Source organism: Pholis gunnellus (assembly GCF_910591455.1).
Source record: "Pholis gunnellus genome assembly, chromosome: 11".
In the NCBI taxonomy this organism is placed as follows: domain Eukaryota; kingdom Metazoa; phylum Chordata; class Actinopteri; order Perciformes; family Pholidae; genus Pholis; species Pholis gunnellus.
The window spans coordinates 22,362,673-22,390,178 of record NC_136538.1 but is presented as its reverse complement, the minus strand read 5'-3'; the positions used below and the strand labels follow the sequence as shown (position 1 = coordinate 22,390,178).

General features: G+C 39.9%; 1 protein-coding gene across 1 annotated transcript; it reads left to right on the top strand.

Annotated features, from left to right (window-relative positions):
* The first annotated feature begins 1,389 nt into the window (after positions 1 to 1,389).
* On the top strand, positions 1,390 to 26,340 carry ugp2b (UDP-glucose pyrophosphorylase 2b). Its single transcript, XM_079168745.1, has 10 exons — positions 1,390 to 1,696; positions 4,552 to 4,679; positions 5,804 to 5,911; positions 13,419 to 13,604; positions 17,577 to 17,710; positions 20,383 to 20,680; positions 21,605 to 21,802; positions 25,210 to 25,452; positions 25,654 to 25,758; positions 26,198 to 26,340. Exons 1-10 carry the CDS (start codon positions 1,678 to 1,680, stop codon positions 26,303 to 26,305), a joined length of 1,527 nt encoding a protein of 508 aa, XP_079024871.1. The 5' UTR covers positions 1,390 to 1,677; the 3' UTR covers positions 26,306 to 26,340.
* The last annotated feature ends 1,166 nt before the right edge of the window (positions 26,341 to 27,506 follow it).

Below are 27,506 nucleotides of genomic sequence, written 5' to 3'. Positions count from 1 at the left end.
TGAAATTACATCTGGCTGAAATATTGTGACCTGTATTGTGGCGATAGGAGTACAATAGTACGCAGTGTCACAGTTTCACCAGGCAGGGGCAGTATTTACTACTAGTTTACCCTCTCCCAGCTGCATCAGAAATGATTATATAATAATAATAATAAAGTCACAATGTGTTGGTTTAAAAAGGTTAATCATTAAAAAGGACAAATGTACCCAAAACACAATGCACTATTTCAACATTAATGATGTGAATCTACTGGGATGTTGCTGCCCAATCAGTGTGATACTACGTATTATAATAGTATATGTATTCTTTAAAATATTAACTTTAAAGCTCTTATACAAGTACAAAGGTCAGTACTAAATAATGAGGTTATCTTGGTGTAGTTTAAATCACTATTTCTGCATTCTTTATACCGGAAATGTCCGAAAGCAAATCGCACGTTGCAGAAATCTATTGGTTGTCAAAGTCTGCGTCACGGTCATACCAACCTTTTCATTGGCTGCCTGTCTTCCTGTAACGTTCCCATTGGCTGAAAGAGCACTGCTGTACACAAACATCTTCAAACTAAATGTTTCCTTTAGCAGTTTAATTTTTTTTAAATAATTTTCCTGTGACGTCAACGGGAAACAGGAGCCAGTGTTTTTAAGGTGAAAACCTATAAAAAAAAATAAAAAGATATAAATATATTTATATATTTGTGTGTGTACCCCTGCTGTCTGCTCTGCGGTGTTTTGCTGTGTGTCGTTCGGTTCAGACTCGCAGGACCCTTCGACCTTATTTCCTCCGCCAGCAACCTTCAAGTCACACAGTAAGAACATGGCTTTAAATCGAATTACATTCCACCTCTTTGTCGCTTGACACTACCGACGGTTTATTTTACCCCAAAGCGAGTGGAGCTCGTGATCGTATCGTTACGCTAGCTATTAGCCCAACGGTCGTTTTTTAAACGTCATCGGTCGAATAATCAAAAACGGGGAAAAAGGGACCTGTGTGGCGTTCAGGGCACCATCGTAGACTACAGTTATCTTTATGGTTAAGGGTTATAACTGAAGGGAGCACACACTTGAAGGGGAGTTAATTGTTTTCCTTAGCACACACACACACACACCGTCCATCATTCATTCATTTCCGCAGCCTCCGTGTCGCTTGTGTGAAGTTACCCGTCACACAGGTCATGCGGATCAGGGTCAATAGAGTGAGTTTCGTCGGTTAATAATTGGCGATTTGATAGCAGTACAAAAAAAAGAAAAGGGGCTGAAAGGGTAATAAAAAACACAGTGACGTCGCGAGCCTCACAGGCAGGAACTGTGACGTAGTAGACGGTAAAAAAGAAAAAGAAAAATGGGGCTGGAAAAAATGAGAGGCAGCAGATAAAGGATCCGATCCAGATCCATGTTCAGGGACTACTTTATGCCGCAGCTCGGAGAGACAACATTAAGAGTGACTGGATGCTTGTGTGTCTCCGCCTCCAGAGCTTTATCTGTGAATGGACTTTAAAAAAAGAGAACGGTTGTACACACCTGGATATATGACCCGTCTGCTGCTAGGACACCTTTGTATTTTTTAATTAGTTTACGGGATGTACGTTCAATGACGCTTCGCTCTCTGGGACATTTAGCTTGAAGCTCTATTTTTAAATTTTTTATTATTTAACTATTGCTGAACTGGCAGCTGTAAACATGGCACTTTACCTAGAAGGTAAGTAGTATTATAGAGGTTGTGTGTAATCCATTCTCAACCTTTTTTATGTACAAGTAGATAAAAAGAGCCATACCTGTACTTTTATTTTGAAATGTGTTTTTCCTTACTAAATCATCCACAAAAGCCAACCTCATGCTCTGACCTGTTTCCTCTTAGTACAGTAGTTTCGTTTCAAAGCTCTGATATCGTGAGTTATTCAGTTATCAGTATAGTCTTCTTTACACTATCCTTTACATCTCTACATGATCATGATTGAAGAGGGGCAGTAAACACACCCTCGTGCTGGAATTTAACAAGTTAAATGGCCAAAGTCCTCCAGTGTATTCACTGGTTTTTATCTCACCACTTCTGTTTTTATACATGTTATGTTTCCTGTTAAATCAGCAGCCAGCCTGCCGGTAATTTACACGTTTCTGCCATAAATACAACAATCAGCGTTCTAAAGAAAACCCTCAATGTGCTGACAACTGTAGTTTTGATGACTATCTGTAAATAATTCAATTGGACGATGAGGTACAAAAAACTGCAAACATGACCGATTTCACGATCTAGGAAACAGTGATGGGCATTTATTATTTCTGACATATTATAGACCACTTTACTTATGCATGCAATGAATCCTTAAAGCAGTAGATTAATGGATAGTTAAGTATGAGTAAACATTTAATTCATCATTTATAAAGCATTGTTCCCACATTAACACTTAGTATGCAATTTATAACAGTTATAAATGTTGTATTCTTGATTAATAAGCTCGTCTATTATGTGTTTCATGATTGTGTTTTCATACTTTATAAATGATGGATTCCACATTTGTAAACCAAGTATTATATATACATTACAAACCAGTTATTAAGGAGTTGTAGATGATTAATAACATCCTTTATAAAGTGTTAGTAAATGATTAAGAACGTATTTAGATGTACATTATTCATGCATTTATGTACATAATGATTTAGATATGCACTAATGGTTAGGGACTATGTTAATAGATGCTTTATAAACACGTATTAATACTGCAATTCATGATTATTCAGGTAGTTACTAGTCGTTAGTTAAGTGTTGTGTGTGTGACCTCATCTAAAGTGAGGACTATCTATGTCTTGCTAAACATTTATTAATGACATTTAAAGGCCATCAGTGCCTCAAAACCCACAAAAGTCTCAGTTATCTTCTCAGCAGAAAAGGCAAATGGTCCAAACAAAGTGATCAAGAACATGTTCATATTTATTCCTTCTCCATTCTCCTGCTTCATGTGCAGCCACACCTACCTGTTTGTTGTAATTATATGATCACATATTTCTTCTAATCTTACAGTGATTTGATGTCGCCCTACCGGTCGTTCTCGTCCTTTGGAATGCGTGACGTTTTACTTTGTCAGCAGTGAACGAGTTTGACCAATGCCTGGCTAATTGCTAGATAAAAGTCTATTATTATTATTATTATTGTGTACACGGCAAAAGGTTTTCCATTCACGTTGGCACAGCTGAGGTAACTACACAGCTGTTGAGGGTTCACCTTTGGCCTGATTTAATATTTGAACGATACGTGATTCATGAGGCCAAATGTTGATGTTTTAGATTGTTAAAAATCGAATGTATAAATGTCTACGCCGTTTCTTAACTACCTTAGCTGTAGCGCGATGATCTAATATCGACCCTATAAAGTGTGATTTAAACGTGTAATGTACTAAAAACTCCTCGTGGACTGAGATACACATCCAAACGTCTACATGACCTTTTTTACATTACCTGGTTTCTCCAGTGTTGAGGCTTATCTGTGTTTTATAGCCATATATTATGCGCCATATACTATATTTATGAGTTACGCAAAAGCTCTGACAATATTGACGTTTCTTCTGATAACGAGCGCTAAGCGACGCCGAGATAACAAACCTCAGACATCCCCAATGAGGACCGCAGGATGAGCAATGAAACGGTGACGGCTCATCCGACCAAAACCACCAAATAGTAGATTTTGCAATAACGGAAGAGCAAGAAAAGCAGCAAATTCCCACAGTTAAGAACCCAGAAACATCAAATGTTTTGCTTTTTTTTTGCTTGAAAATTCTCTGAATTGTTCTTTACAGCTCTGGACTAAGTTTTCTGTGCTAGCACATCGAGCTGTCCTCCACCACAGAAGTTCTGAGTTGACTAACATTCATACGATTAGTTGATTGAATCATCAGGTCAGAGTTTCTCCACTAAGAATTGCTCAGTCGACTGAGACCAAAACAATGGATTAGTCCACTAACTGACTAAGCGGGGTCAGCGCTACTACAAAATTGATTAATCTGATGTACTAGTACCTCGACAGAAGAAATTCTGAGTTGACTAACATTCATACAATTAGTTGACTGAATCGACAGATCTGTAAAACTGAGTTTGTCCACTAGGAATCACACAAAAGCACCTCTTTAAATCTTGTGTTCACCAGAGATGTGCTCATACGTTTCTTTTTAAATACGTCATTCAACATGAAAAAAGCTTAAAAAACGACTAATCGACTAAAGAAACCTAGTCGACTGAGACCAGAACTACCGATAAGTCGACTAACCATTGAAGAGGTGGCTGCTCTACTTGTAAATTTACATGAATAGTTTCCAGCTGTTGAAGGACTGATGCACCCTCTTGATTGAGTTTTCCACACCGTTACAGTTTGGGGGTTTTCCAGCTTCTGTATCGACAATAGAATCCTAGTAGAACTTACAAAAAAGTCCATTTTTCTACTTGTGTTCAGAGGCAGGAGGAGGCTGCAACAGATGGTTTGAGTTAAGGAAATGTCAGAATTCAAAGTATGCCTGCAGCTGTGTTTTTTAAAGACCTCGTCTTCCACTTCTCTCTCCTGCTCAGGTCTGAGCAAAGGAGTGGCCAACGGAGGGATGGCTCAGTTCCAGGAAATGATGCGGCAGCAGCTGGAGAGCTCCATGCACACGGAGCTGGAGAAGCTTCTGGACACCAGCAGAGGAGCAGAGCGAGAGGTACAACATCTCGCCATGTGGTTGGGATTTAGAGGGGTGGTTCGGGTCGCACACGACCGCTGGATGAACACAACAGTGACACATACCGTAGAGTCGTGCCAATGGAGGGGCTCCACCTAGATGCTTACAGACGCACACACACGTGCATAAAGTATACGTCATAAGATTACAAACATCTGTTTAATCGGCCTGAGTCGTGATATAATGCAGCAAAGAGACTGTAGATGTGTCCTCAAGATGAATCCTGGTGTCGGGAGTGGACACAATTCATCAGAAACTAGCAGAATTTGATCTGTTTCTACTTCAATAGAAACAAGACAAAGCTGCCACTAGAGATTGCTTGACTATACACACACACACACACCCACACACACACACACACACACACACGGTTTGTCAGATGTTAACCAGGCCCTCAGTCACACCCACACTTTCATTTCTAAGTGTTTACAGTAAAAGCCTTTTGTACACTCTCAGTTAAACAAGCCAGTGAGCCGTGCACACGCACACACACACACACACACACACAGCTGTAGAGTACACACACTTTAGTTACACACTGGTGTGAAGCACTGGGCAGGTCTCCAGTGTGACAGTTATTTATTACTCCTAGCCTCTAGTAATGGATTGTTCGGCTTTTTAATACACATTCAAAATCAATTTTCTTTCAAAAGAAATGTTTATCATTTACTTTTTTGTCATCTTATTTTCGTGTAAGCATACTATATATATATATATATATATATATATATATATATATATATATATATATATATATATATATATATATATATTAAAAACTAATTCATGAATGAGCTCGTGCAGCAGCAGTCTGCAAAAAACACTAAAACTGGACAATTTTCTCTTTTGAAATGACAATATTTGGATGTGTTTTGCCGTCTTGTTAACTTTTAATTTGACTTCTTTTAGTCCCTAAAAGTATAAACGTCTCAATGAGGATAAATGTCTAATTGATGACCAAACCCACATTTCACATCTGAGGCGATGGCTGCTTCTCTGAAATGGATTGGCCATAATGTTATTGATTTATCCTAATTTATGCACGTCATTTTACTCGTGATTGAGATGAATGAAGGTTTGAATAAAGTCCTTGTGTTTTTCAGGTGTCCAGGAAAGACTTCGAGGGCTTCAAGAATCTTTTCCACAGATTTCTGCAGGTGAAGGGTCCGTCGATAGAGTGGATCAAGATACAAAGACCTCCAGAGGACTCGGTAAGTCCACTGTTTAGAAAAACATATATCCCTATAAAAAATAACTTTATCTTGATGTTTCTGCATCTTACAAGTGAATATTGTTTGACTTAATCATTTTTAAACATGTGTTGTACATGCATCTTTTGTATTGCTTTGTCAGGAGAAGACTAAGCCAGAAAGCAATAATATTAATGTTAATAAAAACAAAAAGAATGAATCAACACCCAATAAGAAAACAGGAATAACCTCTCACCAATGAGGCATGTTACTACATCTACAGATGAGATATCAATACAGGAAGTCCAGTTAGAGTCACACATCCACCAGTTTGAAGGCTTATCGGATGTCAAAACACTGCACTAATATTATGTCACTAAGTACGTTTACATGCACAAAATAGGTGTTTCTCCTTTCGACCAGTAATGTAGCCTTTTCATTATCGATTAATTTGCCGATTATTGTCTCAATTTGGTCTGTAAAATGTGAGGAAGTAGTGAAAGATGTCCGTCCCATGTCTTTAAATGTCTTGTTTTGTGAGTTAAACCCAAAGCAGTTCAGTTATTAAGGTATATTAAGGTATAAAAACGAGAAAAGTAGGTGTTATATATATATATATATATATATATATATATATATATATATATATATATATAATTATAATGAGAATAACAGAGGGCCTTGAGTTGAACCTTGTGGGATGCCACATTTAATGTGCGCAGGAGATGAAGAGCAGTTTCTGTTTGTTTATTTTTTCCTTACTTCCCTCTTGAAAGTTGTCTTTTTCTTGTTTCTTTCTTGTGACTCTTGTTTCTTCACTCAGACAAACAAAACTGTGAATCATTCATCTGTTTTATTGAAGAACTATAAATCACTCTGTCGGCTCTAATACATTCTTTCATTACGCGGTTCATGTTCAGAATCAAAGAGTCTTTAGAGGGGGATTGTAAAGCTACAACAATGTGGTGAGAAGAGTTTGAAGTTTGTCTTATCTACCAAGGTGATTAATTTGAGCGCAGTAAAAAGACAGAAACTGATAAGTAGTGAGTCACCTGTACCCTTTAACACGCTAAGTGGTGCATTGCGTAACAAACAGTTTTTACCAGTTACAGGGACAATTGGGAAATGTGGATGATGTACTTTAAAGCAAAAAGAGCCCTTTAATGTAATATTTAGGTCTTTCTTTCGCATCAAAGCTCCGAGTGTGCAGACCTTTCTTAATGCTAGATGTGTGGTTCAGGACTCGTCAGCTCGGAGGGAACATCGTGTCCCTCGTGTCCCATTCGTTCCGTCCAACCGCCATGCGGAATATTGTATCAGCAAGTCGTAAATACACTCTGTTTGATGGCAGTAACGCTGTCATGAGGGGGTTTGAGTCCCACCGGAGACACCGATGATCAAATTACACGCTCTGCGCATTTTTAGGAGCCTAGCTGGCGTTTAGTGACATTAGAATAAGCTGCAGTTTCAGCAGCCATTAATATTTAAACCAATGAGGTGAAAGGAGTTCAGCTTTCAGAGCTGTTTACGGGACAATAAGCTCGGGTTAAAAGGTCGATTCTTCAAGGAACGAGACCTTTGACACATTAGTTGTGGAGCAGTAATCATTAGAGACACACTTGTTTTATTACTTTGCAAAGTATTTGTTTTAAAAAAGCAAATCAACCATAAGTTGACAACAAGAATGGTGATTGGTGACTTTGGACGCCATTAGAGATCGTTCTTAGTGCAGACGATGTTAAAGTTAAAGAAAAACATCTAACAAACCTCCTGCTCGCCATAATCAATGCTCTTTATCTCCTGTTCAGCAATGAGACAAATAGAAGTTACTGATGTAACTAGAGTTACACAAGTATGTCTGTGGTCCACCGTCACTGTGTGTCATAATTTAATGAAAGACTGTCGACACGGTTAATGTGAGGAGAATAAATAAGTAAAGCAAGATGCAGCTCGAACACGTATTGTACGATTTCAATGTCTACATGTTTCATGACCAATAGGACCCACGAACGTCATGCAAGTCAGGAAAGAATAGTTTTGTTGGTGGTGGTAGAAGTATTTACTCAAGTCACAAATTTAGTGACGTAAGAGACTCGTGACTTCACTTTCCCCCCAAAGATTCAAAAGTGTGTTATTTTAAAAAGTGTGCCACGGATCAATGTGCTCCGGGATCAACTAAACGTTAACGCTATTCGTTCCCAGCAAGTCGACACTCGAATCACCAGATCCACTTAGTTTGAACCAAGGAGAGAACCATGAACTAACGACATGTTACTGAGCGCCAGTTTGAAGAAAATGACTAATCTGTGGTCAACGAAACATAAATTGCAGGATGCAAAATGACAGCCGGAGACAGGAATGGCATTACATTTGGCACAGAGAGCTCTCAAAGTTTATAACTTGGGATCTATCATACTTTATAATCTATCATACGTTTTATTGATATTTTACATCATGTTTTATGAACTGATGTTATGGGTGTATTTAAAGATGTCGTCTGCAAAGAACATTTAGCAATACAAATAAGTGCTATTGGAGTAAAATGTCACCATGTCAGATGTAGAGGAGTTGGAATATAAATTAGAATAAAATGGGAGTAAATAACGAGTTCCTCAAACAGTACTCATGACTTTGCACCACTGGTCATGGATCGTGGTTTAACCGCCGCATGACTTTATGTTCTAAACTGACATGATGAGACAACCTGAATAACATTCTCATCTTAAATGTATTTATGATCCAAGTGTATCTTATATTGAACAGGGTCGCCAAAATCCCCAGATCTCATTGTGTCCTGTAGGTTTCCTGCATTGTAAAGTCATTTACACCGATTCTAATAAGCCCGAGCTAAATGTCCCGTTTATTGTTTACAGTAGATCTACATTTACTATTCTCTACCCTCCAACTAGACAAACAACAACAGTTTCCTTTTGAATGAAGAGTGGAGTCGGTCACTAACAAAGTGCCGAGTCATCAGCGTTCCTTTGAGTCGCGTGTGCAGGATTTCCTTGTTCTCTTTCCTTAGTTTTCGATCACAAGGGATGCTTCAGTTTCCGTGTGATGTGTGAACTTCAAAGACTGAAAGGTTTGGAAGGAGTCAGTAAAATAAATGGTTGTTTTTGATCTGAAGGAGGATCTTTGGCGTCCGAACACAGTGTCCTCTGTTGGTCCAAATGTTGAGAATAAACAGGCAGTAAATGGAGCCGCAGTACATGAGAACCCTGAGAATGTGCTTCTACTGTGACTTTTTTTATGTCCTTATTGTGTTGGCAGTTAGAAAATATGACTCACAAGATAATTGAAAACAGAGCCGCAGTGAATGGCTTAGGGGTTAAGATGAGATTACAAACATGAGGAGAAACATGAGCGCTTGTTACATCCACACTGTTTTAATTTAGATCAGATTCTACACCAGACGCATTAATTAATCTGTCAGTGTGATTCAACACCCTCAGTCCTCCGACACACATTAAAATGACTTTATGTGACCATTTTATTCTGTCGTTAAACGTCATGTCACACATGTAAACCGTCGTGTGTCTGAAGGCTGGTGTGTGTTTTATGAGTGATTTTCTGAAGCGTTTCCACTGTGATGAGATTAATCTTTTATATGAGGAGCAGCACTGAATGTGAGAATGGCCCCATGTGACTGATGTGTTGAAAGCTGTTCTACACTAGAAGCATTTAATAAGGAAATAGATGACTGGTTTGTCCTAATATGGACGTTTGCAGTGAACAGCAACTAAAAACCTCTCAGATTGTTTAATTTTAAAGATGTTATGAGTCCTGAAGAGGTGAAAACAGTAAAACCCTAATATTCTGTAATCATTACGATCAACACTGCTCCCAGTAGACCAGACACACCAACATCTGACAAAGCATTCATTTATTTATTTGCAAGATCAATATTTTAGATGTGAAATATTGTAAATTCAACCATTCAGTCTATTTATCATTATTTAGCTTCCTACTGATGAACTATATCGTTATATTTAATGATTTCTAATGATTTGCTGACTGTGGCACTAATAATAGATTACAGTATTTAATTAAGTTGTGCTTTAAATATCAGTTATCAACCATTAAAAACGTGCCAAAAAGTGACAAATTCCTTTTGACTGATTAAACCAAATGCAGATGTTCTGCATAGTCCATTCATCATCAACTTATTAAATATGTATTAATTGATTAACCACATTTATAGCAGCATTATTACCAAGTAGGCAACACAACAACACTTTTTCCAAAATTTAAATATTAAAAACCTCTTCTGATCTCTTGTGCGTTTTTACTTCATTATTACTCTTTCATAGCGGTACTTCTGCTGACAATTCATCCTGTTTCATTCAGCATACGTAGCTGTGAAACCTATAAACATTATGTTTAAAAGAATTAAAACGTAATAATTAAGGCTTCTCTTCTAAAAGGTGTGCTCGAGGAAGGGAACCCGTCTCTCTGACTCTCCCAATATTCAGCTCTGCCAGTTAAAACACACAAGATGTGTTGCCCAATAGGATGTCCCCACTTCCTGTTGTGAAATAGAATATTCTTCCCAAATGCAACCTCACACGTTGGGTCGGTTTTCCTGCCAGAGACGAGGCCGCCTGCCGTTTGTCGGCCGTGTTTGGTTCTGTCTCACTGAACACAAACAGAACTTCCTCAGTTGGAAACACAAAGCCTTGCCTGTCCTTCTGCAGCCAGTGAGGAGCACAACGCATCACCCCCCAATTCTCAGACGCCTCGTTTATTTTTTGGAGATCGGAGCGGCAGAAGATGAATGAAGTGCGATTTAAAAGATGGAGAGAGAGAGGGAGTTACGTAAAGACAAGAGAGAAGATTAGAGCCGAGGAGAGGAAGAAACAGAAGAGCAAACATCATTGTGAGTGAGAGGAAAGAAAAGTAAACTCAACATGTTACAACAACCGCTGGATTCTAAATCCTCCCCCAAACAAGTTCATGATTCAGCATCTACTTGAGTCCGTGAAGCAGTTTGACTGACGGCCAGAGATGAATTTTTGATACAAAATACAAAATACCCCCAAATAAATGATTACAACAAAATACAAAATACTGGTGCCAGAAAATGTAACAAAATACATGTATTTTGTATTTAAAATATAGGAAATACTTTTTTCTGGATTTTCCGTTTTCTCACAATGTGGTATAGCAGAGCATTCAGGTTCATATAATGTACACAAAGCTCTGGTGAACCCCACAAACAGGAAGAACAGTCACAGAATGTCAGTGTAACTTAGCAAAGCTATTGAAAGACAACAACTTGATTATGTATATATATATTTTTATTAATGGGACTTAACAGCCCATAAACTTTGGCTTTATATCAACAAGAAAATATTCATCACATATGAAATACAAGCTCCCAATCTCCCTCTTCCTATAGCTAGCTACTCCACTGATAAGCTAACTTGCTAAACACTGGCTATGCACTAGCCTAGACCGCATGCTAGCGTCATTAGCATGTTGGCATCGATCGCTTGATATTATAACCATCACCATGTATATACAATAGGCTATGTAGCCAGACCCAGATATAAATTATACATCAAGCTAGTTGACATCTGTCACACTCAGATACAATATTTACCTCGGCAGACAATGCGTTGAACTTGAAGATCTGAAGACTGAACTCGTGAACTGTTTTTTGATTCGTGGAGAAAGTATTTTGAGTATTTTAAATACAAAATTACTCCACTGAAGTATTTTGTTACAAATTACGTTCGACTTTTAATCGGCCCTATCAAATACAAATTACAAAATACTCAAAAGTATTTGAAATACGTATTTCAAATACAAGTAATAGAAATACTGCCCATCTCTGCTGACGGCTCACTCTGCTGCAGATCCTCGAAGCTGACGAGCGGAAATTATTCATCTCTACATTTTAAAAGTGTGCAGACGAACGGAAAGAGATGGAGCTTTTTTTTATGGGCACTTCTTGTGGTGATTGACGGGAGCTGAAAATGCCAAGTTTTACTGTCAGCAATGTAAACAGTATGTGAGCATCTCTACATCAGTGTTGCTGTAGACCTGCTGCTCACTGTGAAGCTGATGGATCGGCACTAAGTCGGTGCTTCTGCTGCACTCAAGCGTCCTGCAGACATCGTTCCTCCTCCACTGCTGCTGATTAACATGTCGTGTAAACCATATTTGTTTTAGTTGTATAACATTTTGAATCCCTCTGGCGTGCGTCTGTTAATCCAAAACTATAATCCGTGGCTGGCCTCTCTCTCTGCTGTAAAATGTTGTGTTTGTCAAAAAATAAACTTAAAGACAACAGACTGTATATACGAGGTGGACGTAGTCATCATGACAGCACTCGACTGATGTTTTGAAGCCTCGATTTCTGCATTTTGGTCGTCGCCATCTTGACGCCGTATAAGTCTCTGGTCCTGTCAATCACTGTGTAGCCCCGCCCCTAAAGCATCCCCTGCTTTATGGTCTGTTTGACTCTAAATGGACCATCATTTACTAAATGAACATCATGCTGTATTGAAGAAGACTTGAAACTAGAGATTGAGACCATAAACTCATGTTTATAATGTTTACTGAGGTAATAAATCAAGAGAGAAGTAGAGTCATTTTCTCATAGACTTCTATACAACCAGAGGAGTCGTGACGCATTGGCTTCACTTGGTCCGCTGTCATTGACGTTTCATAAATCACTGACACATTAATTGCTAAGACTTAACCAACTGACAGGAACACTCATTTCCTAACAGAAAGCTGTTGTAACATCTGGTTAGAATTGTCCCCGAATGATTCTTCACATGGCTCGCAGTAAAAACAGAGTGAAATCCAACGAGGCCGAATGAAACGTGGAGAAACACGACGACTGCGAGTGCGACAGCGGCGTGATCTTCTGTTAGAAAACACATCCTGCTGCTGTTTCCCTTTTCTCTTCACTTGAAGAGGACATTCCTGTGAATTTAAAACAGAGCGTGGTGTCTCGGGGGTTCACTAAATGTGAAACAGCTTTCTTGTTTTTGGACGGACACATCATCCTCTCTCACATCGTATCCCTTCACTCCTTCCTATCCTGCTCTGCGGGAGAGACACTGAAACAGGTCGATACGTGACGTACGAATACGCTGATGTGTGAGCTGTAGTGTTGACTCAGTAATGTGGCTTCACACACACACACACACACACACACACACACACACACACACACACACACACACACACACACACACACACACACACACACACACACACACACACACACACACACACACACACACACACACACACACACACACACACACACACACGTGTTGTGCATTAAGTCGTCGTAACCAATTATCTGCAACATTTACACAAAAACGTTACGTTTTTACTAATTTGTTTCCAAAAAAAATCAGTAAACTTCAAGAAATATGGACATGAAACGACCACAACAGGAAGTGCTGCTGACTTTGCAGCCAAAGACGCATTAGAGTAGAAATCATAAGAGCAGTAAAGCTGTTTTTAAATGTGCTCTCCTCCCCCGTCTCTCTCTCTCCTGCAGATCCAGCCGTACGATAAGATCGCTGGCAGAGGTCTGCCGGACAACGTGGCCGACTGCCTGAACAAGCTGGTGGTGGTGAAGCTGAACGGGGGCCTGGGCACCAGCATGGGGTGCAAGGGCCCCAAGAGCCTGATCAGCGTCCGCAACGAGAACACCTTCCTGGACCTCACGGTGCAGCAGATCGAGGTACGGCACACCTGACCGTGCTTGATTTAAAGAGTTTAAATAGGCCGTTCAGAGGGATCCAGAGCTTCATTATCAGTAGTTCTTTATTTTGGTCCTTACGTCATGTTATCGTGACATTAGGGATAATATTGACGTATTATTGACGTATTATTTAATGTGTAAATAATAGGGCTGCAACTGATTTTGAGTGATGGATTCAGATCAGCAGAACAAAAGGGAGCGAATATAACTTTTAGAAATGCCCCGATCACTTTATTTTCCTACGTGTTAGTGACGTAGAGCGTGCCACAGCAGGAAACAAACAGAAATGTTGACCTAAATAGCAGAGAGTAGAGTTTCACAGGAAGTGAGGAGGGCAGGTCACCCCAAACTGTAAACTACTGATAAAAGACTGAGGTTTGAACTTCTCTGTTTGTTTTAAATGGACCTTAACTTACTAAATGAACATTATGCTGTATTGAAGAAGACTTGAAACTAGAGATTGAGACCATAAACTCATGTTTACAATGTTTACTGAGGTAATAAATCAAGAGAGAAGTAGAGTCATTTTCTCATAGACTTCTATACAACCAGAGGAGTCGCCCCCTGGTGGACACTAGAGAGAATGCAGGTTTAACACGTGAAGCATCGGCTTCACTTAAAGAACCGGAGGTTGCCGCCTGGTTTTAACCAAAGACAGACAGGAGAACATTCCCCAAAACCTTTTCACCTCACTGGAGAAAACTCTCATTTAGTTTCGACATAAGAACCAAATAAAGTCTTTCTGGATCTTCACTGTAGAAGAATTGATGGATCCGTGCAGACAGAAGCACTGAAACTCTCACTTTTCTGCTGCTGAGTTGTTCCTTTAGTTGGTTGTTTTTATGTTTTACCGTCCTGTAACCTCAGACCATGAATCCCTCCGGGGATAAAAGATCATTTTCTCTCTCACAACCAGAGCTGACGGACTTCTTTTTACAAATCACCGTCTTACTGTGGCACAGATTTGTCAGTCAGGTTTATTACCACACAGGCGTATATATGTGACATCAGGATGGGTGAGGCAGGAAGTGATGTGTTGCCCGATGTAATACTGGTCTGTGGACATGTTGATGTGGAGATGTTGTGCGTCTCTGAGAGGAATTTAATACATCAGCCCGAGCTAGAAAAGAAAAAGAACACAAATCCTCTCCTTCTCATAGACATACAATCACAAACATGTGTGAAGCGTCCTCTCAGCTCAAGCTGCTGTTATTTATGTATCGGAGGTTCCAGAGAGACTGTAGTGTTTGGAAAAAAGAGCTGAAGGTTCTTCTGAAAGGAGTTCAGTGTGATACCTGGAGGGGGGGGGGGGGGGTCTGTTGGCGAGCAGTGTGTATGTGTATGTTTACGGGGGGGGTTGTGGTTTTTCGTGCCTGATCGTACATCAAAACGTTTTTTTTAAATGCACAGTGTCCATCGGCAAAACCAGTAATCTGTTGATTTGTTTAAGTTTGTTAAATAAAGAAATAAATAACTCACATGTTGAAGCAGCTTAAAGAGATTAAAGAAATGTGTCATGAATCTGTCAGACAGCTCTGTTGTGTAATTGAGTTTAAACAGGGTGTGTGTGTGTGTGTGTGTGTGTGTGTGTGTGTGTGTGTGTGTGTGTGTGTGTGTGTGTGTGTGTGTGTGTGTGTGTGTGTGTGTGTGTGTGTGTGTGTGTGTGTGTGTGTGTGTGTGTGTGTGTGTGTGTGTGTCCTCCCAGCACACTGCTCTCTGTGTCCGAGTCACTGCTCTCCATTTTCTGCTCAGATTACCTCCCGACTGAATCGGCCCATTTAGAAAAGAGAGAAAATGAATCCCACATATAAACACACACACACACACACACACACACACACACACACACACACACCTCTAACAGAGTCCTGTACTCTCACACTTAGCGGAGACGAGGACGATTGGACTGTTTCTGGGATGGAGCCACCTGGCTGCTGAACATTAGCTGCTTTCAGCTCGTTAATACTTCAGTTAAGTTGATGAAGTCGAACTTAAAAAGCCCCCCGAGTGCGTCTCTGTGGACGGAATGCCTTCATCTGTTACCACGAGGCTTTAATTCTGAAATATTTGCAGCACCGTGTTGTGGAGAACGCAGTGATGTGCACGGCTCCATAAATTAAGTTATTATTTATAAATGAGCTCAAACGCGTCATGTTACAACTATTTTTTGCTGCTCGATACAAAAAGAAACTTTGCTTTGTTCTCATTTTCTACGATTACTCTACAAGAGTCTGATGGAGAATCATTTACTCTGATTTAAGGCTTGTTGGACTCTGAGTGTTGCTAGTGAGGGACTGTGTACGCACAACCAATCACAATCATTCTCTGATTCATTAAAACAACCAAAGCAGGCGCCGCTAGTCGTCGACCTCGACCTAGAAATGTGCGAAGAACAGAAGGAAAACACAGAAACTTCAGTTTTATGTAGAAAACTGGTATTTTGTTGTAATCTGCAGCCTTAAATGAAATACTTCTTGTGAGGATAAAATGTAAAACATTCTAATATTTAGAACATTTTAAAACTCTCTCCCCACATTTCGTTTCTATATCTCTAATATGAAATGAAGACAACCAATAATGCTCTTATGTTCATGACAAACATAACAACAGTTAATGAAATACAGATTCTGCTTTAAGACGACTCGTTGTGCACGCCGGCCCTCTGTTTGCTCCACACTGGACTAAATGTCTGAGGCTCGCTGTTCGTGGTCCTCGTCATCGCTCACGTTCTGCCTCTCACACAAAGCGTTCTCGTGCGTCGCCGGTGGGTTTGAGTCTTTTTAATTTGTTTGCGTTGGGATGTGTGTGAGCTGTGGGAGTGGTGTAACAAAGCTCTTGAACATCCTGAAGCGACACTTCCCTCACAGAGCTGGGGGTCAGTTAAACACAGTCATGCACCGTTAAAGTCTTGTAAATAAGACGTTCGTTTACACAAAGCCAAGTCCCATCCTGGTTATTAAAGAGAAAACGAGGATGTTAAAGAAGTCTATTTATTCCTTCTCTCATCATCATCCTGAATTTGATTCTTGGTGATTTCTTCCGTCTCTCCTCAGGCGTTTCCCTCCTTTTGTATTTAATATAAATAAAGTTAAAAACCGTCAACGTCACGACTTCTACAAGTCCAACTGATATAACTGACACTTACGTTTGTATTCAGAGACTCTCAAACACAACAGAAATGTTTTTAGTGGCAGACATTCAACTTTAATCATCTCAGTTCTTTATCAGTCTTTCTAAAAGAGAAAAATAAATAAATACTTCTGCAGCACATATACGGTTAACATCTGCATGTACATACTGTATGTACACATGTACACCTGACACCACTAACATGTAAATGTACTTTCCATAGACGTCTGTCTCTCAGTACTGCACCAGTAAAAGCTCAGAGGAAATATGACTCTGAATGACATTCAAGTTGTATTCATAATGGCAGGCAGGGATATTTATATTATATTCATCATTACAGCTGACTGAGACATAACCAGGCGGCAACCTCCGGTTCTGAGAAGTCAAGCCGATGCAGACGTATTTTAAAACACTCTTTTCCCTCTGGTTGCATTGAAGTCTATGAGAAAATGACTCTACTTCTCTCTTGATTTATTACCTCAGTAAACATTGTAAACATGAGTTTATGGTCTCAATCTCTAGTTTCAAGTCTTCTTCAACACAGCATGATGTTCATTTAGTAAATGATGGTCCATTTAGAGTCAAACAGACCATAAAGCAGGGTACCGTAAACGATGACTACGTCCACTCCTTATATACACTCTATGGTCATAATCCAGTTTATTGTTCCCTTTTTTGTGATGTTTTGTTTTTAAACAATCAGATTCAATCAGGCCTTAAATGACTAAAAGGTTGAGAACTCCTGGTCCGAGTCAGTCGTGTCTGGATGCTAATAATGCTAGCGCTAAAGTCAATGTTCTATCCCCCCCACACCCCCCACAGCACCTGAACAAGACTTACAACACAGACGTGCCGCTGGTTCTCATGAACTCCTTCAACACGGATGAGGACACAAAGAAGATCCTGCAGAAGTACACACACCTCCGCGTCAAGATACACACCTTCAACCAGAGCAGGTGAGCAAACACGCTAAACACGCTAAACACGCTAAACACGTGCTGAGCGAGATATTAGACTAAGAGGAGATGTAGCAGCATTGAACTCAAAAGTACTGAATGAACTCCGATGATGAGCGGGTCTACATTCAGTGTCTGAGTGGTGGACAAGCCTCCGCTGTGTTTCCAGACAGGAAGTGAGCTGTAATGTATGGAGACACGCGTCAATATTTAATGCCTCGGTGTCTCCATTTGTCAGTCATGTGGAAACTGGGTTTCATGGTTTCCCTTTGAATTATTTAGAGCACTTGTATGTTCTGTGCAGCACAAAGCAGTTTTCAGACAGCAGTGATGTTTGGAGGCTGTAGCTTCATGGTTTTAATGGTTGAATGTCAATCAACGGGAGAACGAAGAGTCTGAGAGAGAAATTCATAAAAAAAGCCAATTAAATTCACAGCTCATCACATCACACTATCTGGTGCAACAGACACATTCAAAGAATTGCCCGTACACTTATTTATTCAAAATAAACCAAGGAGACTAAATAATCAGTCTTTGTTCTTTTATTCTTTTAAAACTTGACTTTATCCCAATTCCTGCAAAGATTCCAAAAATAGTTTTATTTTAAATGCAAATCCAGCTAACAATAGCTGATCACGCTAACTGTTTCCTTGTAATAACTGAATTAAAGAACTAGAAAAAGATTCAAAATGATTGTTTTTTGGAAAGATGTGACGAAAAACTTTAAAAACACACAATATGTAATTTTCTTATCAAAACAACAACAAAAGACACCAAGACTCTTACAAGTGTATCATAAAATGTGTGTTGAAACTGAATAAAAAGTATGTTTATGATTATATAATACAAATTAAATGAATTATTATAGCTTTTGGCACTACTACAACACTGACGGATGCACAAAGACGATAGGACGCCATCGACAGGCGGTTTGAAAGTTGTTTTCAACATCTGAGAAAATGAAAGTTCACAACTCAACATCACAGGTTTAGATGTTTTAGACGTAAAGCAGAAAAGTCACGTTTAAAATCTTCAAGAGGAGGAAAAGAAGAAAATTCTCTTTAATGAGACGAATGTTTTCTTAAGTGTTCTGAGACAAAGATGTCAAAGAAACGGAGACATTTCTGTGGACGTAACAAAATGTTCTTGCGTCTGAAAGAACATAAAACCTTTGAAGTCAATGAGCTCACATCAAACCCACTCGTCTGAGTCGTCCTCCCAGAACAGCCGGCTGAAACAAAGCGGTGAAGCTCCTCCCAGCTGACCTTCTCATCAGCTGTCTGAAATATCTTCATCTCATGACGCGGTTTCTCTAACTCCACCTGACGCCGATCCTTCTTAGGAACCCTTTGATCTCTGCACACAGCGGCGATGACTCGGACTCTTTGGCATGTCGCCTCACCTGCAAACAATTTGCTCCCCTCAGGCTTTGTTTGAAGTGCTGCAGCGATACTGAAAGAAGAAACTCAAGTGGAACACGGAGAGCTACTTATGTTTCCACAGCGTTATGTCACGATGATGCGGAGCTAAAAGATGTTGTTTGTCTTTGTGATGTTCGTCTTGTTAACGTCAGCAGACTGAAGTTCATCTGTTTGTTCTCTGATAGTGAGTTGATGATCATTTATGTCAAACATTTCCCTCAACGGAGAGTGAATATCAAACCTACATTCATCAGGTGAACATAGATAATTACAGGTCGAGTTATCGTACGATATATGACGTGATCATTTTTACGTTAGAGACTTATCATACGATATATATTGACATAATGATCTCGATCATTTTAACAACTTAACATATATAAGTTATGGACATTATCTCCATCATTCTTTATAACCTTAATTATGGCCCGTTGTGATTAAATACATTGCATATTTGTCAGAATGTCAGTTTTATTTATATAGAATATTTTAATATTTTCACATTCCATTGTCTGAATATCTTTTAGAATTAATAGTTTATTACTCTTTATTGCATTATTGTGCCATAATATCAGATCATAGGCATAAAATGGTCCTAAAATGACAATATTATCATTTATTGTAATTATTTCTTTGTAGTTATATGGTGACAGGCCGAGGTGGTGCTCTGGGTCTGCCGGATGTGTAAATAGACAACTGTTTGGTAACATGTCCCCATAACGACTGTATAAGCTGACAGAATGTTGTGTTTGTCTTGGTGCACTGCCCCCAAGTGGCCAAACAAATAACTGAAATGCAGGTTTCAGTTTGGGTTTAATCCTCCAGACTAGATCAAAGTTCCCTCTATTGAGCCACACTTTTACACTTTAAGCTGATTCATTTCTAGCTAAAGTGCATTTCCTTAAAGAAAGAAAGAAAGAGAAACCCAACGGAGTTTCATGATGATTCTAGAGTTTGAAGAAGATACAAGTTCAGTTAAGTTCAAAGTTATTTACTTCAATTGTGCAACGCAAATCGGATGACATTTTAACCTGGTTTAAATAAACTAGATGAAGCAAAACTGTGATGAAACCTAATCTTCTGTGCAAGGAATCCAAGAGATGCACATACACCAGACCAATAAAAGGAGATTCTTGAGCTACCATCCAGTACGATGACCAGACAGTAAATAATGATATTGTTTGTTTATAAAGTAATAATCACAAGAAGTGAACTTTAAACTGACATGATGTCCGATCTTCTTCTGTCCAGGTACCCTCGCGTCAACAAAGAGTCCCTCCTCCCGATTTCCACCAACATGAGCATGACGGGTCAGAGCGCAGAGGGCTGGTACCCTCCGGGCCACGGCGACATCTACGCCAGCTTCTACAACTCGGGCCTGCTGGACCAGCTGATCGCGCAGGGCAAGGAGTACATCTTCGTGTCCAACATCGACAACCTGGGAGCCACCGTGGACCTGCACATCCTGGACCACCTGGTCAGCCAGCCCAACGGCAAGCGCTGCGAGTTCATCATGGAGGTGACGGATAAGACGCGCGCCGACGTCAAGGTACGTGGAGGACGAGGTTATATACAGTGTATATATATATATATATATATATATATATATATATATATATATATATATATATATATATATTAATTTCTTACAGTGTTTACACATGGACGTGATGTTTTAACTACAGACTCAATTCAGTTCAGACTAAATGCCACCAAAACAAATTACAGTCGAGTAAACAAAGAGATTCAAAAATGTGCCAAGCGTTCAAGATTCATACCTCCACCCAAATATAATGTCATTTAATTTAATTTGTGGCGCTCGAACGAAAAAGTGACACATTTTCTAGAAATGTGTCCTCACTACTTTAATAATCTACAGACTGTGAGCAGTAGAAGTTCTTTATGTTGTGATTATCCTGGCCAAAATAATTGCGATTCACAATATTATCCCAAAAATCATCCAAATAAAACTCTTAAATGTAACTTAAAGTGATGCCAGTATGTTTGGGTGCCATTCTGAGAAACTAATATTCTCATTGCATCACAGAGAGACACGTGTTTGCTGAGCGAATATCATTTTTTAGTGAACAATCTTAAGTAATAAATAAATAAATCATAAAGTCCCGATGAATAAATAAAGAATAAAGACATAAAAATACCAACATTGTGAGAGTTTGGTCTTTCTTACATGACTATTCCTGTTTCATGACAGCAAGCAAGACTTTTGGCTTTTTCCCCAAGTAATATCCACGATTATATACTATAATAGAAATGTAGTGTTTTGTTTTTATTTTATCCTGATCCCCATCCTAACCCATCACTAGTCAACTGCTTTAATTGGAACTACTGTCACAGAAGAAATTGTCCCAAACTCCCTGAATGAGTTTTGATCAATAGAATAAAAAATACTACCAACACATCAACACAGCAGCATTATAAGAACACGTTGTAAAACAGGACTCTGATCTTTCAGGGCGGCACGCTGATCCAGTACGAAGGAAAGCTGCGTCTGCTGGAGATCGCCCAGGTGCCCAAAGCCCACGTGGACGAATTCAAATCCGTCTCAAAGTTCAAGATCTTCAACACCAACAACCTGTGGATCTCGCTGAACGCCATCCAGAGGCTGCAGGAGCAGAAGGCCATGGACCTGGAGATCATCGCCAACCCCAAGGTGAGCGGAGGAGGGACGCAGTGATCCAGTGAAGAGGAAGTAGAATAGTAGCAGCACCAAATTAAAGGAGGATCATTTTTTGCTCAGTTTCACAGTTTTAAAACCAAAAGATGAAACCCACTTATGAATCTAAAGGAACAGTAGAAACTAAATAAACCAGAGAAAAATAGATCAAATAAAAGGCAAAAAAGGAGACGAGATAATCCAGCTCACCTTCTAATTTCCTCTTTATATCTTCAACTGATATAAATAAAACCGTAGACGGATAGATCAATATGTGATTTTTAATTTTAAAATATTTTAAAAGTGTAAAATGTTCAAATTGAAACAGCATATTTAATCTATAAATGTGGGGCATTCATTTAGTCAGACAAAGATACTTTAACGGTCAGGACTGTAGTTTCCTTCCAACAGACGAGGGAATAAGAAAGAGTGTAGTTACTGCAGGTTTCCCGCTGATTCAGATTAGTAAAGAATTAGAGGTAAAGACTTTAGAATTAATGTCAAAAACAGACCAAAGTTGTGAGAACATGTAACTCACCGCTACATTACACAGATTAGTGACTCAGCCTGATAAACACAGCTCTACCACAGTGTCCTTAAACTAAGTCTCAACAGCTACATTTATATTTTCAAACTGAGTCAATCATGACACACGTTTTCTGATCCTTTAGGACTTAAACCTCACGAGGAGATCGCCAACATCCAAAAAATAAAAAACGTGATCATGTAACAGCAGAACCTGCTTAAGGATCTCCACGTTTTTAGGATTTCTTCAGACACAAAGTAATCCAGTGATAGCCGTCTTTACATCCATGTGTACACTGCTAACATTGGCTGCTAATAGTGAATTCTGCATAGTTTTAATGGTGAAAACTTTCCAAAATGTAGCCAAATATACAGCTTTAAAAAAGAGGAGACTCAAGTTGTAGCAGCCAGCAACATTAAACTCCTTGTTCACTTTCCCCCAAAAGCCAATAAATAGTGGAAGCTGCTTAGAGCAAACGAGTGGTTTTGGGAGGACACAGTTTTCATACAGGAAAGTATGACATACATGAAGTATGGGAGACGGAAAGAAACTCTCCTCGGTTAACTACATCATGACTCACGTCAGGATGACTTGACTTCACAATGGATGCTCAGATTAAAACCGTTTACTTTCAATAACCAGCAAACATCATCTGTCCCGTTTCTCCACGTCCGTCACACGGCTGTCTCCCCCACAGAGACCCAACGCTTCTGAATAAATCATTTCACTCGGAGGGAAAGCCAACGAAGCGCACGCTCTAAAAGCCTCTCTGAGATTGTGCACGGCTCCGCTCTCTGAGCCGGCTGCTGTCGGGCGAGGGTTTTGCATACAAAAGGAAAGAAAAGGAGCTTCAGACCAATCCAGTTATCTGGCCTCCTCTCCGGTGGCTCATCTGCCCCACATGGTGTGTGTGTGTGTGTGTGTGTGTGTGTGTGTGTGTGTGTGTGTGTGTGTGTGTGTGTGTGTGTGTGTGTGTGTGTGTGTGTGTGTGTGTGTGTGTGTGTGTGTGTGTGTGTGTGTGTGTGTGTGTGTGTGTGTGTGTGTGTGTGTGTGTGTGTGTGTGTGTGTGATTGCATAAGGGAGACAAAGTCAAAGTAAATATTATAGTTAAAATATCACTTCCTTTTTCTTACTGAGCATGTTTGTGCAGCTCTAGTTAATTTTTTACAGATGTTTTAAAGAAGCAAAGAGTCCAAATAGAAGTGAGGCAGCAAACCGTTGCTGTTTGAATGAACATGAAGGGAAAGTTCCCCTCGTGTGGATTAGCACGATCTGATGATGTTTATCCTTTATTGCCCTCCAAAGCGAACACATTGACGTGATGTGACTTGATGTTATGTTGGTCATCACGCTGTGCTTGTGCTCACTGGAGAAGCTCCGTTATATGCAAATCTGCAACCGGTGTAATAAATTCACCGCTGAACCTCGTTCCTGATTACTGCCGCCTCGGCCCAAAGATGTGATTTTCCGGCCCTCGGCTCCAGGATCACACACACCGTGACACAGCAAGTGTTGCGTAACGGGAGATAAGTGTGTGTGTGTGTGTGTGTGTGTGTGTGTGTGTGTGTGTGTGTGTGTGTGTGTGTGTGTGTGTGTGTGTGTGTGTGTGTGTGTGTGTGTGTGTGTGTGTGTGTGTGTGTGTGTGTGTGTGTGTGTGTGTGTGTGTGGTCCCATTTAGGTAAGAGTTAGAGGGGCCCATTCATGTTACACAGCACTGTGGCCCCCTACATGCTACCACTGTAAACCCGAGGTTCAGAGAGGTTCTTAAGATTAAAACCTCCATGAAGTGGTGAATGTTACTCGACTCCTTCTAGTAGTTTTACCTGAGATCCAGGTCATAATATTATTTTAAGTATTATTATTAATTGTATTATTGATAATTATTGTATTAGTATTGTTCTTATTAATATTCCTATTTGTTTTTTGCTGGATTTGACGCTTTTAAATGAAGGAGTCCTACAAATAATTATTAAATAAGATACAAAGTAAAAAAGCTCAGTCAAACCATAAAAAACAACAAAGCAAATACCCAGTAGCAATGAAATATATACATTCAAAACAAAATACAACTCAATTCAGCTTTTAGAGTTCAGTCCACTCGGTAAAGACCAGGTTGTTTTTCCTCACAACCCAGAACAGTCCAGTCCAATCCAGAACAGAGCCACAAAACAAGAACGACAACACAGAACTCCGCTCCGGGTTTTACCGCGGATCCCCACAAACGAACCAACCCGGAAGTTGAAATACAATAACAGCGGCAGTTTAAGAAACGGTGATAATTTACCGTAAATACACCGGTACTCACGGTACCGTTGATCGGTCAGTCACAGTCAGCAACGTCTGCGTTAACTCAGGCCAAGACACCGGTAAATCCTGGAGAAACTCCGACTGGGAAACACGGACTCTGACTCCAGAGACGAGGCGTTAGTTCCTCTTCATACTGCGCGGTTTATTTGAGCGTTGTGATTGGATAGTTGTAGAATTGTAGAATTGTGAGCGTTAACTAAACGCAAGTGAACTCTTGACATGTGGGCGGGGCTTAGGGATGGACGATACCAAATATATTTAGGAGGGGACATTAGAGGAGAATTGGGTACAAAAATAAACTAACTAATATCAACATGAAACTTCCCTAGTTGATGACTAACATTAAGACAAATATTTTTTATATTACATTTGATCTGAATATGTATGTTTGAATATTCAAATCATGCATTATCTTATCAATGATGTGCTAATTTGCAGAAATGTGAACATTGTTTAAAGCTGTGTTATAAATGTTTGTTTCATTTTGTTGACATATTTGAGTCAAATGTATGATTTATGATATGTTTGTGTCACTCCATAAATCATAAAATAAACTTTCTGCCTCCATCAGACTCTGGACGGCGGTCAGAACGTGGTCCAGCTGGAGACGGCGGTCGGCGCCGCCATCAAATGCTTCGACAACGCTCTGGGCATCAATGTGCCTCGCAGCCGCTTCCTGCCCGTGAAGACCACGTCGGACCTGCTGCTGGTCATGTCCAACCTGTACAGCCTGGACGCCGGCTCGCTCACCATGAGCCCCAAGAGGGAGTTCCCCACGACACCGCACGTCAAGCTGGGCAGCTCCTTCAACAAGGTAGCTACAAAACAACAACAATGTAAACAAGACAACATGGTAAACAGCTGTGAGCTCAGGTGTGTTTGAGAACTTCTGAGAGGATTTAAAGTGATTTGTGTTCAAACTAAACAGCAAACATTTTAAGTTTAGTTCAGCCAAATCACAAAAAAGAATCTTTTTTTACTGTATTGAGTATTTTACTGTTCCTCGTGTGTTCAGGTTCAGGAGTATCTGACGCGCTTCGAGAGCATCCCCGACATGCTGGAGCTCGACCACCTTACGGTGTCTGGAGACGTCACCCTCGGGAAAAACGTTTCAGTCAAGGTAAAAAAGTCTCCACTCAAAACAACAACGTTGTAAACTTTCATGTGAAATAAGAAATGAGTTTTAAAAGGTTTGTTGATTTTTGTTTACTGAACTATTAAATCCAGTAATTCTGTTAAAGACTTGAAAGACGACCCTGTTTTTTATCTTGGTGCTTTAATTTAAACTTTAAAATGATACTGGCGGTGCGGTTGAGTTTGTTTGATTTGAGTATTTAATGCCACTGTTCTGTTTGTGTTAAAAAAATAACCTAAAGTTTATTCTGATCGTCTGTATCCTTCGTGGGGTTTAAAACTGCTCCATAATAAATAGCACAACATTGAATTTGTATTTAAGCTAAAAGCCTCTCCGGTTGAGTGTGATAACTCAGAAATGATGGCTGTCACTGGTTTATTGCCTGAATTAAACCCCGTTCTAACGTCCTCCTTCCTCCTCACAGGGCACCGTCATCATCATCGCCAACCACGGGGATCGGATCGATATCCCCGCCGGCTCCATGCTGGAAAACAAAATCGTATCGGGAAACCTCCGCATCATGGATCACTGATGCCTTTTCTTTTTCACTCACTCACTCACACACACACACACACACACTAAACACACCCTCATCATGTGACCCAGTAGGCTTCATTCCAGTCATGTGACCCGTTTGTCATGTTTCAGCCCATTGTGAGAGGAAGTGTGCATGTGTGATATACTGACCTCTACAGGCTGTTTATTATACATTAGAAACCTGTAATAGTGTTAATAATGAAACATATAGCTCTCATGTTAAATAATGACCTAAATCTACAAATGTATTTAATTTGTATTCTTTTCTAACTGATTTTCTTTTCTGCCAAAGCAGACTCAACATAGATTCTATGGTAACATTAATAATCTGTTAATAATAAACTGCTAATGCTAATCACATACTGTACTTACACAGAGAGGGGAAGTTACGGGAGCGTTTTAACCATTTATTCCAAACACAAAGTTCTCACTGCGAGGTTCCACAACTCGGCTGTGAACGATATGTTCAACTGAGAGACGTAACCGGATTAAAGTGTCGTTATATGTCGACGGGTCATCACGCGGCTAATATACTCACAGGAAGTCTCCAGATCATCGTGCACGAAGAAGACACACAGAAAGATTCGAACCCTTCGCTGGGCCATCAGCCCCGTGAATAGTCACTTAAGAAAATATAATAGTTAAGCGGTTAAATTACTCAGACATATTCTGAATCAACAAGCTTGTGATTTACACATCATTCAAGCGTCCGGTGAAGAGACCGAAACATCAGATCTGTGTTCATTGATGCAGTGTTGGATTCATCTAACTGTAAAGGTTGCAGGCCAGAAAACCAAGAACAAGAAGCTGAAAGATGCTAAAGATGGTGATAATGCTCTGTGAGGGTCGACACGTCTCATATACAGGTCGACATCTTGTGCAGAAATCCAGTCTGAAGGGGAGTTTGTGCTGAGAAATAAATGGGTCCCTTTCTTCCAGAGTCCAGAATAACCTCCCAACAGTTTGTACCATAGAGGAGAAACTAGCTTGTGAGTCTGCCTGTTTGGTGCCCTTTCAGTCATAATGTTGTAATGCCATGACATTCTATGTAACAGCTGATGTGTTAAAGTGAAGGCCTTTATTTGTACAGTCCCCTGTGTGATGTAGATGATATTTCTGTTTTCTGTTTGCTCACATTATGACCTTAATGTCCTACGACTCCGCTGTCCATCCCGTCACTCAGCGTCCACACAACG

Excerpts from the sequence above, each read along its gene's own strand:
- ugp2b (XM_079168745.1), top strand. Across the intron at positions 13,605-17,576 it reads TCACGGTGCAGCAGATCGAG|CACCTGAACAAGACTTACAA; the intron begins GTACGGCACACC and ends CACCCCCCACAG. Across the intron at positions 25,453-25,653 it reads TGGGCAGCTCCTTCAACAAG|GTTCAGGAGTATCTGACGCG; the intron begins GTAGCTACAAAA and ends TCGTGTGTTCAG.